The sequence below is a fragment of the Podarcis gaigeae genome (genome assembly GCF_964106915.1).
Source record: "Podarcis gaigeae genome assembly, chromosome: 5".
Taxonomy (NCBI): Eukaryota; Metazoa; Chordata; class Lepidosauria; order Squamata; family Lacertidae; genus Podarcis; species Podarcis gaigeae.
Window position 1 is genome coordinate 4,423,377 of NC_139681.1, and position 12,086 is coordinate 4,435,462.

At 42.7% G+C, this 12,086-nt stretch overlaps 1 protein-coding gene across 3 annotated transcripts in view; it reads left to right on the forward strand.

Moving 5' to 3' along the window:
* EFCAB6 (EF-hand calcium binding domain 6) overlaps positions 1-9,388 on the forward strand; it is a 107,726-nt gene extending 98,338 nt beyond the window's left edge. The window contains exons 27-31 of one of the 3 annotated variants that reach the window (XM_083738715.1): positions 748-960; positions 2,667-2,844; positions 4,747-4,931; positions 5,728-5,877; positions 9,146-9,388. In XM_083738715.1, coding sequence (XP_083594841.1) covers positions 748-960; positions 2,667-2,844; positions 4,747-4,931; positions 5,728-5,877; positions 9,146-9,268 — 849 coding nt within the window. In that variant the 3' untranslated portion in view covers positions 9,269-9,388. The remainder of the gene's footprint in view (positions 1-747; positions 961-2,666; positions 2,845-4,746; positions 4,932-5,727; positions 5,878-9,145) is intronic. The other 2 variants (XR_014564189.1, XM_083738716.1) reach the window with 2 other exon arrangements.
* The last annotated feature ends 2,698 nt before the right edge of the window (positions 9,389-12,086 follow it).

The following is a 12,086-nucleotide window of genomic DNA, read 5'->3' on the forward strand; positions in this document are numbered from 1 at the left end:
AAACGGTCTACCATTCTACTGATTCTACATTTCTTAGGAATAAGACACATTGATACTGGCACTTTATTTCCATGCATGCATTCCTGTTATGACAAGCAACTTGCATTGACTCAGTATCAAACATGTTCAGGTGGCAGAATCCCAGAGACATAAAAAGGGGGTAACCTGCCCTCTTGCACCAGTTGTTGGAACCAACCCTGTCTCTATTGCCGGTACAGCAGCACGCTCACTTGCACACAGCCTTCCTTTATTTGAAGCAGTGGCCCTTAAATTAGGACAGAGACAGCTCAACATGGGGGACCTATGGATGACCCAAACACTTGGTCTGAAGGGCCGTTGAAGGGTCTCCACCTGCACACGATCCTGCACTCAGGGAAATGGCCATTTGCAGCACAGATTACACACAAGATCAATGGTACAACCTGGGCCCAGCACCAACACCTAGCACAGCTTCTTTCAGCACCAGGACCTTTAAGAAGTTCAAAAGGTTTTACTTAATGACACTAATTGCTGCATGTCCCACAGGTGCCAGGCAAATGTGTGGCAAGGGCACCCCCTGCTTGTGGGCACCAGGTGGTGGTGGTCAGGCGGTGCTGGGTGCCTCTTAGTCCTGGTCTGGCCCTGACACAGGCATGCAGAATAAAGTGACGTTTCCAGGGATTCATGAGCCCTGGGTTGACATTCTGCACTGCCTGATACCTTGCTTGGCCTTGCATTTTGCTGAAACATGGTTCTCTGCTTCAATAGTTTGAAAACCTCTGGAACACAGTGCCGCTCGACGTGAATGGAAGATTGAAATACCCTGGATTCTTGAGAAAGTTCATTCTGGAAATGGAAATGCCAGATACACCCACCGCCAACCACCCAGAGAACCCCAGCAAGCCTGCCCCAGCAGCTGAGCCCGGACCACAGCTACCGTCACGGCCTCAAACAGCATATTCTCCCTCATCTCCAAAGAAAGTAAGTGCTTCATGGCCAAAGCCAGAACACAGGAAGTAGAACCCTGGCTCTTTATTTAAAAACTTATCCCATTTCTATCTGACTCATCCTTCAAGGTTGGGACAGGGGGCGCACACCAGGTCCATTAGGTTTTCACAGCAACATGCAAGCTAGGTTAAAGTGAGAGACAGCCCAAGGCCATCCAGGGAATTTTGTGGCTAAAGAGGAATTGAAGCCCAGGTCTTCACATTCCATGTCCAACACATTTTATTGGGTTTGCACAACTTGTGACTCATAAAGCCCAGCAGCAGTTTGATGAACCTGTTTTTGTTGTCTGTCTAGGACTGGGGGGGGGGGGAGAGGGAGAGTGGGGGGTGTGGTGGTGGCTGCCAAACCACGACATCTGTCTGTGTTGCAAGTTGTGCAGGCCTGCTCCATCCTCTGCCCTACTCAACCGCAGGGTGGAGAGATCGTCTATCCTCCCTCTGATTTTCCCAACTCAGAACAGCATTTATGGGCCAAAAATGGCTATCAAGATGCATTGGTGTAAAAGGGTCAAGGTATTTATGGAAATGTATGAACCAGAAAACTGTTGAAACAACTAACGGTAGATTACTTGGAAAACACCTTAAGTTAGCTGATGGTAGTTAATCATGGAATACCTGCTTCACTTAATTTTTTTAACTGCATTCTTTGTTTTGATCAGTAGCCTTGGTAAGTAAGAGATCATAAGAGTAAGCACCCACGGAAAGGAAACACAAAGGATTCTGTCTAGGTGCAATTGAACTCCCAACACTCATCCCTAGCCAGTGGTCAGGGTTGATGGGAGTTACATCTGAAGGATACCACATTGACTCCCCACCTCTTTAAAAACAAAGGAAAAACAGCCATTATTAAATTTGTCCAAGGGTTGTCGCGCACACAGACATTTTTCTACACTAGGTTTCTCTGCCTATGATGATTGGCAGGTGAATATGTCAATTGGCTCCATCAAGAAGACTGTGCTGACTAGCAGTAGCACTCCACAATCTCTTAGGAATGGGTAATTTTCAGGCCTGGTAGGGGGTGTGGGGCTGAACTCATAAATTCCAGCTTCCACTTATAACAAGTGGTACTGTTGATTTCATATTTCATGGCTTGGAAATACAGGTCTCATTGGCTCATAATCTGCCATAACATGGAGAGTGAGTACTATGAGGCTGGAGGTTGGGCTTCAATCTAAGCCAGAGAAAAGGAATCCTGCCTCCCTTTTCGCACGCCTTTGCCCCAATCCTTTCTTCTCCACTTGCTTGCTGCTTCAGTAGTGGTGGGAGGGGAAGAAGGGAGGGATCTCTCTCTACTGCAGTGCTGGAGAAACTGCATTTCCCAAGTCCTGCAGCCAGTGCTAATTTTATAGAAAAAGAGGTGCCAGAACTCACCACGAACACTCTCAGAATAGCAATGGCACCCACCTGAGAGGGGCCAGAACTGAAAAAAAGCCATGCAGAATGCCAGGAGCCAGGGAGAAGAGGATGAGGAGACAGCGTTGCTCAGAAGAGCTTCCCTGGTGGATCAGGCCTTTTTGAATTCTGAACCTTGGTTAAAAGGTGTTCAGTATTTCAATTTTCAAAATGAAGATTCAAATAAGAAACCATCATCAAATGTCTACAGATTTAGAAATCTATTCAATTGGCACTCCTTTTTTGTCTTCAATTGCAAGTTGGTCAAAATCTTCCTCTTAATTTTAGGCCCCAGCAGGCAGCAGGCCTTCTACTGCAGCAGTTCATACTCCACCTATTCTGAACTGCAAACCGATTGAAGGTAAAATCCGAAAAGGTGTTCAGCACTGCTGGAGACAAATCCTGAAGGAATGTAGAGAGAAGGATGTGGACCACGTGGGAGAAGTTGCAGTAGAAGATTTTTTAGGTTGGTTGTTTTCTTAAATCTTCATTAGTGATCTTGCCTAGGTAAAGAAGTGGAAGCAGAAACAGCTGTCAGACCAGAAGGAGATTCTGGCATGTCCTTCAAATACAAGTTGTGTGAATGAAATTTCACATTGTGAAGCTGGCCCATTCACTTCACTGCTCTTAGATGTCAGCCCTTTAGCACAGTGATTTCTAGAAATGGCAATTTGGCAAGACAGTCTGTAAAAGAGAAGAAGCACTCTCACATGGAGCTTTACTGGGGCATACTAATCTAAATTGATATGTGTGTTTATTTGCTTCATTTATATTTTACATAATAAATTTGTCTTTTCCCAACTTCTCGCCCCATTTTCCATGGTGTTTTAATTTCCCACCCCCTCTGCACAATGCCTTCTGTTTCCTATACCAGCACATCAATACTGTATTCTCTAATTCCTTATGTTTCTCATATTTCAAATCCTGCTTGCGAGTTCTTCAAACTATAATATAATATAGTTCTAAAAGGGCTTCCATTCTTCCACAAAGAGAATCATTGTTAGATTCACTTGTTTTGGCTGCTAACTTTGCCAATTCTGCATAGTCCTTCACCTTACTTATCCATTCATCTTTGGTGGAAACTTCTCCCTACCATTTTTTGTGTTTGGAGAATCCTAGCTGCTGTTGTTACATACATACACCATTCATTTATATTTTAGATAACAGCAGCAAAAGAAAAATAAATCACCACCCCTCCCAACCTACTTTAGTCAGCAAACACTTAGTGGAATAAAAAGGTCATAAAGCTTCTTTGTTATATACCACTTTGATGGATGTGACAAGGATATGATGGCAGCCAACATGTTTCTTTTATCACGGTCCTATCCCTTTCACGTAAGAAGCAAGCAGGGGGACTGACTTTAGAAAAGTGTGTTCAGTTGAAGGAGCCATTCCGACAATATTGTATGGTTGGTAACCCAAAGTTCTCCACTTTCGCCACCCAACGCAGCCCCCGGATTGTAAAAGTTGGGAGAAAAGAGTGGAAGGGATTGAGGATGGGGAGGTGAGTCAGAGGAGCTGAGGTCTCTTTGCCCATGCAGCCGTTTCCAGGTTGCTTTGTGAACAGGGCAGACATACGATTCAACAAATGTGGCTTCCACCATCCCTTCTGGTTTGACCTTCTGCAGCACATCTCTGAGGCCAAATCTATTACTGTGTATCACAGGGTGCGAAAACAGTAGCTCAAGCCCTGGTTCACGTATCTCTATCACGTGACTGCTGCAGGAGACTGGGGGGGGGGGGCCTCAGTGGAGTCTGTTGAAATGTTCAGCTGTCCTTTCTCCAGTGCAGAGGAAGCATGTACAGCCCTGAGGTTTATGAATGCTCTAATATTTAGAATGTAAAAAATATTTTAGAAGTAAAAAAGGTAAAGGGACCCCTGACCATTAAGTCCAGTCACGGACGACTCTGGGGTTGCGGCGCTCCTCTCGCTTTACTGGCCAAGAGAGCTGGCGTACAGCTTCCAGGTCATGTGGCCAGCATGACTAAGCCGCTTCTGGTGAACCAGAGCAGCGTATGGAAACGCCGTTTACCTTCCCACCAGAGCGGTACCTATTTATCTACTTGCACTTTGACATGCTTTCGAACTGCTAGGTTGACAGGAGCAGGGACTGAGCAACGGGAGCTCACCCCGTCACAGGGATTCGAACCGCTGACCTTCTGATCGGCAAGCCCTAGGCTCTGTGGTTTAGGCCACAGCACCACCCGTGTCCCTCTAATGAAGTACTGAACCTCAACAATGTGAGCCTATGTTATTCATCAGATTTGGCTTGCTGCATTACCCAAAATTAATTGTCACTTTGATGTGCACGTGTAAAGCATGGTTGTTTATCATGTTGTTTACTCTGTACCCCTATGTTTATTTCAGCTATACTGGAAAAATTTAATTTGAATTTAACCAAAGAAGAAAGTAAACAACTCATAACAAAATATGATTTCAATAGTGTTGGCAAATTTGCCTACTGTGACTTCCTTCAAAGTTGTGTGCTGCTGTTTAAATTCCAAGATGTGACTCCTCTGCAAAGGATTGTAATCCAAAATCCACGAGTACAGGTAAATGTTCTCTGGCTACCTGAGGAGATTCTGATGCCCAAGGAGATGGCACTGAGGGAGACAAGTCCAGGGCAATTCTAACCCTTCATGTTGCGCAATAACAGGACATTTGTCTCTCATTTGCTGCACTTAATTCCTATCCCTACCTTCATGGTTGTAACTGTTTAGGGAAAAATAATAGTTTTTTGGGGTTTTTTAAAAAAGTACTCAGGCCATAATAAACATGAGGAAATGTGGTATTTTTGCTGGGGAGGTTTAAAATGCAAGTTTCCCCACAATTAAATAAAATACACATATTGAAACAAAACCGGGAATCCCCCCAGGGGATGGCATGTGTGCCGTTCCGGCTGCCCAAGCAGCTATCTCTGCCGCTGCCTCTTGATCTGCTCTTCCCGCTTCTCCTTGCTGGTGGTCAAAAGAAATATTCCCATTTGCTTGACCTGAGTATACCTGGATTTCTGTTGAAGGCTTCCCAAAGAGTACATGCAGATGACAACCGCTAAGGCTCTTGTTCAGGGGTTCAGCCCAGCGACATGCGTGTGTCAGTGCAGATGTCTACACTAGGAAAGTCTGTTTGTGAAGCGTTGCACAGAGCGGCTGGGGAAACCCAGCCAGATGGGCAGGGTATAAATAATAAAATTAGTAGTAGTAGTAGTAGAAGAAGAAGAAGAAGAAGATGTTCACAGAGCAGAGTACTCAGGTGTGGGGCCTGCACTGGTCTCACTGACCTTTTCTTCACACACACAATGCCTGAATAGGTCTTCAAGAGCAATGATCTTCTCCACCTCTTTCTCAGAATCCCCGTGGGCCACAAACACCGACCTTTTTCAATGCAATGATGAGGATTCAGCCCCAGATCCTTCACTGCTGGAGGCCGATGAGGCGAACCTTCAAGTATTATGACGAAAGTGGGACTGGACAGCTCAGCGTTCAGGATTTCAGACAGGTGACTGTTGACAGAACAATGTTAAATGCATTCACTGGCTAGCCTTAAGCAACTTGTGGCAAGGGAGCTGATATCCCACCTTTCATGAAGAAGCTCAAGGTGGTGGCCATAGAGGTTCCTCCTTCACATCCACCCTGTGAGGCAGGTTAGGCTGCAAGCAAGAGTCTGGCCCAAGGTCACCCAGAGTGAGGATTCAAATCCACACACTTTGGTGATCAGATGGAACCTTGCTTTGGGCTGCTGAAGTCCAGAAGCCGGCTAGAAAAAGCAGGGCCTTTTCAGTTATGGCCACTTCTCCTTTTTTTAAGGAGGCAAATGAAAATACCTTTACTCCATAAATGAGGTAGCTAATTCCTAATTGCTGGCTTCACATTTAGATTCTTGCTGATCAGCTTACTAGTTTGATGCATGGTCTTCATTTCAAATGTTACTGTATTTCGGTTACACATACACACAGCAGAAGCCCATAACCCAGAGGTTGATGGATTAAAACCATCCTCTGCTAGCCTGGAACACATATGAAGAGTCCCTTTAGCCAGAAGGCAAAGGAAGGCATCAGCTCATGTAATTTGCAAGCATTCAACTTGTGCCTCAGAGAGAATTGAAGCAAATGGTGCTTTTCTCAGCATTGCATGACAAACTATACCTGCTAAATTCCCTTTTCTACACAACTATCCATATGATGTCACCTGTGGCCCCCGTGTAGGGCCCCCTGTGGCCCTGTTCAGTTTTTTCTTTATTTTGGACATTATTTGTGTTTTTTGCTAAGGCAGGTGGGTGTAAGAATTATATTGAATTTCATTATACTTTCTCACCCCGTGAGAGTGGAACAAAGATTCCTCAAGGAAAATGGAAAGGGGTAAGCCATGAGGAGCCCTATATATCTTGTGTTGTATATTTTTAATAATTGTGGAGGTGGGTTTCCCTGAGGAGCCAGTGCACTGCAGAACACCTTCACAGGCTCTCTGAGCACAATTTGCGTTTGCATATCGACAGGACGAGGTAGTAGAGTTAAATATGTGGGGTTTCTTTGCCTCTTTATTTTTCAGCGCCTGCTTCACCTCGTAATCCAAACAGGACCTTAGGGGAGCTCAAAAAACCAGCATCAAAATAAAAGATTAGTAGTTAAAAGAAAATATTTTTTAATTTGATTTTATAGATTTACATACTGCCTTCCAGTATGAATCCAAGAAGGTTTACAACAGGCAATAGAGACAATGAAAGCAGCAACATGGCAAGCAGATAAAATAGTAGCTTAAATCAGTCATATCAGATATTTAAAACCCTGGGCAAATCTAAAGTTCTTCACTTGGTGATGGCTATACACACACACACACACACACACACATATATATATATATACATACACACATATATGCATATACATATGCAAATTGCAGATATGCAAATGACGCCATTCATGCAGCTAGCAATTGCATGAATGGTGTTTTAAAAGTAAATTCCATGTGTGCGGTAGGAAGGTTTTAACCCTTTGCCGCCACAACTGAGTCCCCATCTGGATCAGGCTTCTGCGCTTGAAATTTGCTTTTAAATGGTGTTACATTGAAGTTGCTCAACTACCAGTGAGACATGTTGTCATTAACCACCTAGTAGTTTTACTAACCTCAACTTCTGATTTCACAAATGCTGGCTTCTTGGTTAGGCTTAGTGTAGAGCCCAGGCAGGTAGAACAACAGAAAACTTTGGCAATCTATGGCAAAATCTGGAGAGATCTGACAGGTTGGAGGTGGAATCAAGGCTTTGGTGGCTGCTTGTTTGTTGCCAAAAGCATTAACAAAGATTTGCATAAAATGGGTATGTGTAAACATATGTGTGATGGGATAATGAGCTGCTTGTGCATAAAGCTTAGTCCCTCAGGGTTTGGCTGGTCAGCCAACCTCTGTCTCTAACGGAGCCCCTTAAGCATGGCTCCGTCAGTTGCTGGTAGAATCCGACAGTGGGCGTCTACGGAATTTACTCCAACATAAAAGCTCCTTGACGGAAACGCGTCGTCTGGATTCTCGGCGCGACAGTTTCCGGCGAGGAGTGGGAGTGCCTATGGGAGGATCTGAAACTCCTCCACTGTTACTGCTGGAAGAGTCCCTGAGCCATGCCTCCGTCTCTCTCTCTTTATGATTTCCCGTTCCCCCCCTACTGGTGCCTTCCTCCGCTGCTGACTCTCTCCTGCCTTCTGAGAGCCTCTCCACCTCCTGTCTTTCCGATGGCAGTTCCCTGACAATATGGATGGAAGCAAAATTATAAATAATTACTATACTTTAAACAGAAATACAACACATCTTACCACTGTGGGGAAGACTGCAGCCAAGTCATCTGTGTGCCCGCTCAGTTTGTGGTTGACATCCTAATTGTTGATGGGACAATTCCAGGCCTTTAAACCAGACTTAGATGTCACAGCCCTTCAAATAGAGGGTGTCCTCTGAAAAGTAGTATACTGTCCTAATCAGGGCATGATCTGGAAAGTTATGGAAGAAGAACCCAGCAAAATCTGGATTTTTCTAGATTTCTGGGCTCGAGTACCAGTGACCTTTGCAGTATACAACTTTCCAGACTGAGCTCGTAAAATACTAGCTTCTAGAATGTATTTTCTCTGATTTCAGTAGTGTTACACCAGTGTTCCCCACAGGAAAGCATGGAAGTAAAATCAGACATGTCATGTATGTGCACATTTGAAAACTGATTGTGCAAGGTTTCCCAGACGTTTGTCTATCAATGTCTGAAGACACAAACACACACCACAGCCACATGCTACAATTTTGCCACAAACACAGTGTAACACTGATGATTCCCATAGCAATTGTGAATACGTAGTTGGGTCAACAGTAGGGTGGACTGTGTGTGCTCTTGCAGGCTCTATGCACTAAAAATGTGCATCAGTTTTGTATTAGTTTAACTTTCGTGGCTTTCCCCAAAGAATGTTGGGAACTGTGGCTGGGCGAGAGGTGCTGCAAATTCTCTTACTGATCACACAGAACTGTGACTTCCAGGAGGAGCAAAACCAGAACCAGTCTGCAGTGTAACCCGAACGTATCATATTGCGCTTGGCCTAATTCACAAATTACCCCACACCCTTGATGGGGGTTGCCATGGGAACATTAGGTAGAAAATAACTCCAGGTATTCTATGCGAGGCAGTTTTGCTTAACTGAATTGTGTGGATGTTTCAGTTCTGTGTTGGTTGCCTGTCGCTAACTTTCCTGGATTGTTGCTAATTAACGATAAGCAATGTCAGTTTTCTGTGTCTTCTGCAGGTGCTCCGCAAGTATGGCATTGACTTGTCTGAAGAGGAGTTCTTTCACATACTGGAATATTATGACAAAGGATTAACTTCCAAAATCTCCTACAATGAATTCCTCAAAGCATTCCTGCATTGAAAAGAAAAGGAAAAAGAAAAAGAAAGCCTTCTCTCCATTCTTGAAGAATCATTAGGCAGGAGAGATGTGATTACTGAAATATATGTCCTCATTTTAATCTAATAAAACTATATAAATTCACCCCCTTGGTTAACAGTGTATCAGCAATCTTATAATTCCTTCGCAATGCAAACTGGTGATGGTGTCTGGTGAAGTAAATCTTCAGTAGTTGGGGCTATTAATTTTCTCATAATCCATTTAGCAGGGAAAACTGAAAACAATTAAAGTGACGGTTTTGAGGTTCTTAATTGGCATCTCAGAAAGCAATAACTTTATTTTTTCAATTAAAGGGCATTATTAAGAAAAGGAACTTTTAATTTATATTTTAAAAGGCACACTTCTCAATTTTATTTGCTGCCATTTTCTAAATGGATTATACCTAATGCAATTTTCTTCTGAATTATTCTGAAATTGGAAGCCTCAGAATTCAGTGGCAAAAACTCAGCAGAGTTAGGTGCGCTCACTGAAAATTTTTAGGCACAATTCCAAGTGCCAGTCCTAATTTGTAAAGTCCTTAAAGAACTTGGGACCTGTATGGATAGGAAGCAACACCCAAATGCCCTTATTAAAGCTCAACCTGCATGTTTATCAGCAGCCCAGATCCTTGAAGCTGAGACTTTCACCCAAATGGCCAGGGGTGATTTGAAGCAAGTTAAGTGGTGGGCATTTTATGAAGAAGAGACTTGGGACACGAGATCCAGATGAGATTCAACATGAAGGAATCCATGCTAGCTAATGTAAAATCAGCTGGTTTGGAAGGTTTTTTTGTACAATATTGTTGGAATTTACCCCCCTCTAAGTTATCAGTTTTAGAATTAAGCAAATGATTCTTGCTGGAGATGCAGATATGTTGCATCTGTCCAGTAATGCATTCTTTTTTTTTTTTTTTTTTGACTTTTTCATTTTCTTTTTTTTATATAAATATTTATTAAGTTTTTTGTGAGAAAAATACATAAATAATAAACAACATTGCTTATATCATAACAAAATTTCATAACTTGTTTAGACTTCCTCACGTCTCCTGCTCCCACTTACATTGTTGAAAAGTTTTTTCAAGCAAATTATCATCTTGTTTACAATCTTATATCCACTCATTTAAATATAGTCTAATAATTCTCCAAAAAGGGTTTGTATTTTCCTTGATCTCACTTATCATCAAATTCCAGTCTAATTTAGTGGTGGCCAAATATTTATGATCAAGCATCCTTCTTAACATTCAACCAAATTACAATATTTTTGTAAATAAATCTTAAATTTCTTCCAATCCTCTTCAATCCTTTCTTCTCCCAGGTCTCGGATTCTGCCAGTCATCTCCGCCAGTTGCATATAGTCTATCAGTTGCATCTGCCACTCTTCCAGTGTGGGTAGATCTTGAGTTTTCCAATTCTTGGCAATGAGTATCCTTGCTGCCGTTGTTGCATACATAAAGAATGTTTGGTCCTTCTTTAACACCTTCTGGCCGACAATACCCAGGAGGAAGGCCTCTGGTTTCTTAGTAAAGGTATACTTAAATACCTTTTTCAACTCGTTATATATCATTTCCCAGAAGGCCTTCACTTTAGGGCAAGTCCACCAGAGGTGAAAGAATGTTCCTTCGTTTCCTTTACATTTCCAGCATTTATTATCAGACGAATGGTATATTTTGGCAAGTTTAACTGGGGTCATGTACCATCTGTATATCATTTTCATTACATTTTCCTTCAAAGCATTACATGCAGTGAAGTTCAGCCCAGTGGGCCACAACCTTTCCCAGTCCTCAAACATAATGTTATGCCCAATATCCTGTGCCCACTTTATCATAGCAGATTTAACCATTTCGTCTTGTGTGTTCCATTTTAACAGCAAGTTATACATTCTTGATAGTACCTTAGTCTTTGGTTCTAACAATTCTGTCTCCAACTTCGATTTCTCCACCTGGAACCCTAGTTTTTTGTCATTTTTAAAAACTTCTTTAATCTGGGCGTAATGTAACCAGTCTCGCACTTTACCCTCCATTTTCCCCAAACTCTGCAATTTCCAATTGTCACCGTCTTTTTCTAATATTTCCCAATATTTTGGCCATTTGGCCTCCATATTGGGTCTTTTTCGGGCCTTGGCTTCCAGAGGGGACAGCCACCTCGGAGTTTTGTTTTCCAATAAGTCTTTGTATTTTGTCCAGACATTGAATACTGCTTTCCTGACAATATGGTTCTTAAAGGCCTTATTGATCTTAACTTTGTCATACCATAAGTATGCATGCCAGCCAAAAGCATTGTTAAAACCTTCCAAATCCAACACATCAGTGTCTTCAAGAAGTAGCCAGTCTTTTAGCCAGCAGAAAGCTGCGGCTTCATAGTACAGCTTTAAGTCTGGCAGGGCAAAGCCCCCTCTTTATTTCGCGTCAGTTAATATCTTAAACTTAATTCTGGGCTTTTTGCCCTGCCAGACAAATTTAGAAATATCTCTCTGCCACTTCCGGAAACACTCCGTCTTGTCCACAATTTGCAATGTTTGAAACAAAAACAACATCTTTACCCCCCTCTAAGTTATCAGTTTTAGAATTAAGCAAATGATTCTTGCTGGAGATGCAGATATGTTGCATCTGTCCAGTAATGCATTCTTTTTGGACCAATATGTTGGATCCGATTAAGGAAGTGGCCAGCTGTTCCAATAATACAGAATCCCAGAATAGTGTTATTACGTTATCTTAAGGACTTGGCTGGTGGCATCAATCAAGTTGGTAAATTTACTTACAGCTGTAAAAATGTGCATAACAGCAAAATGGAAGAAAATAATCACT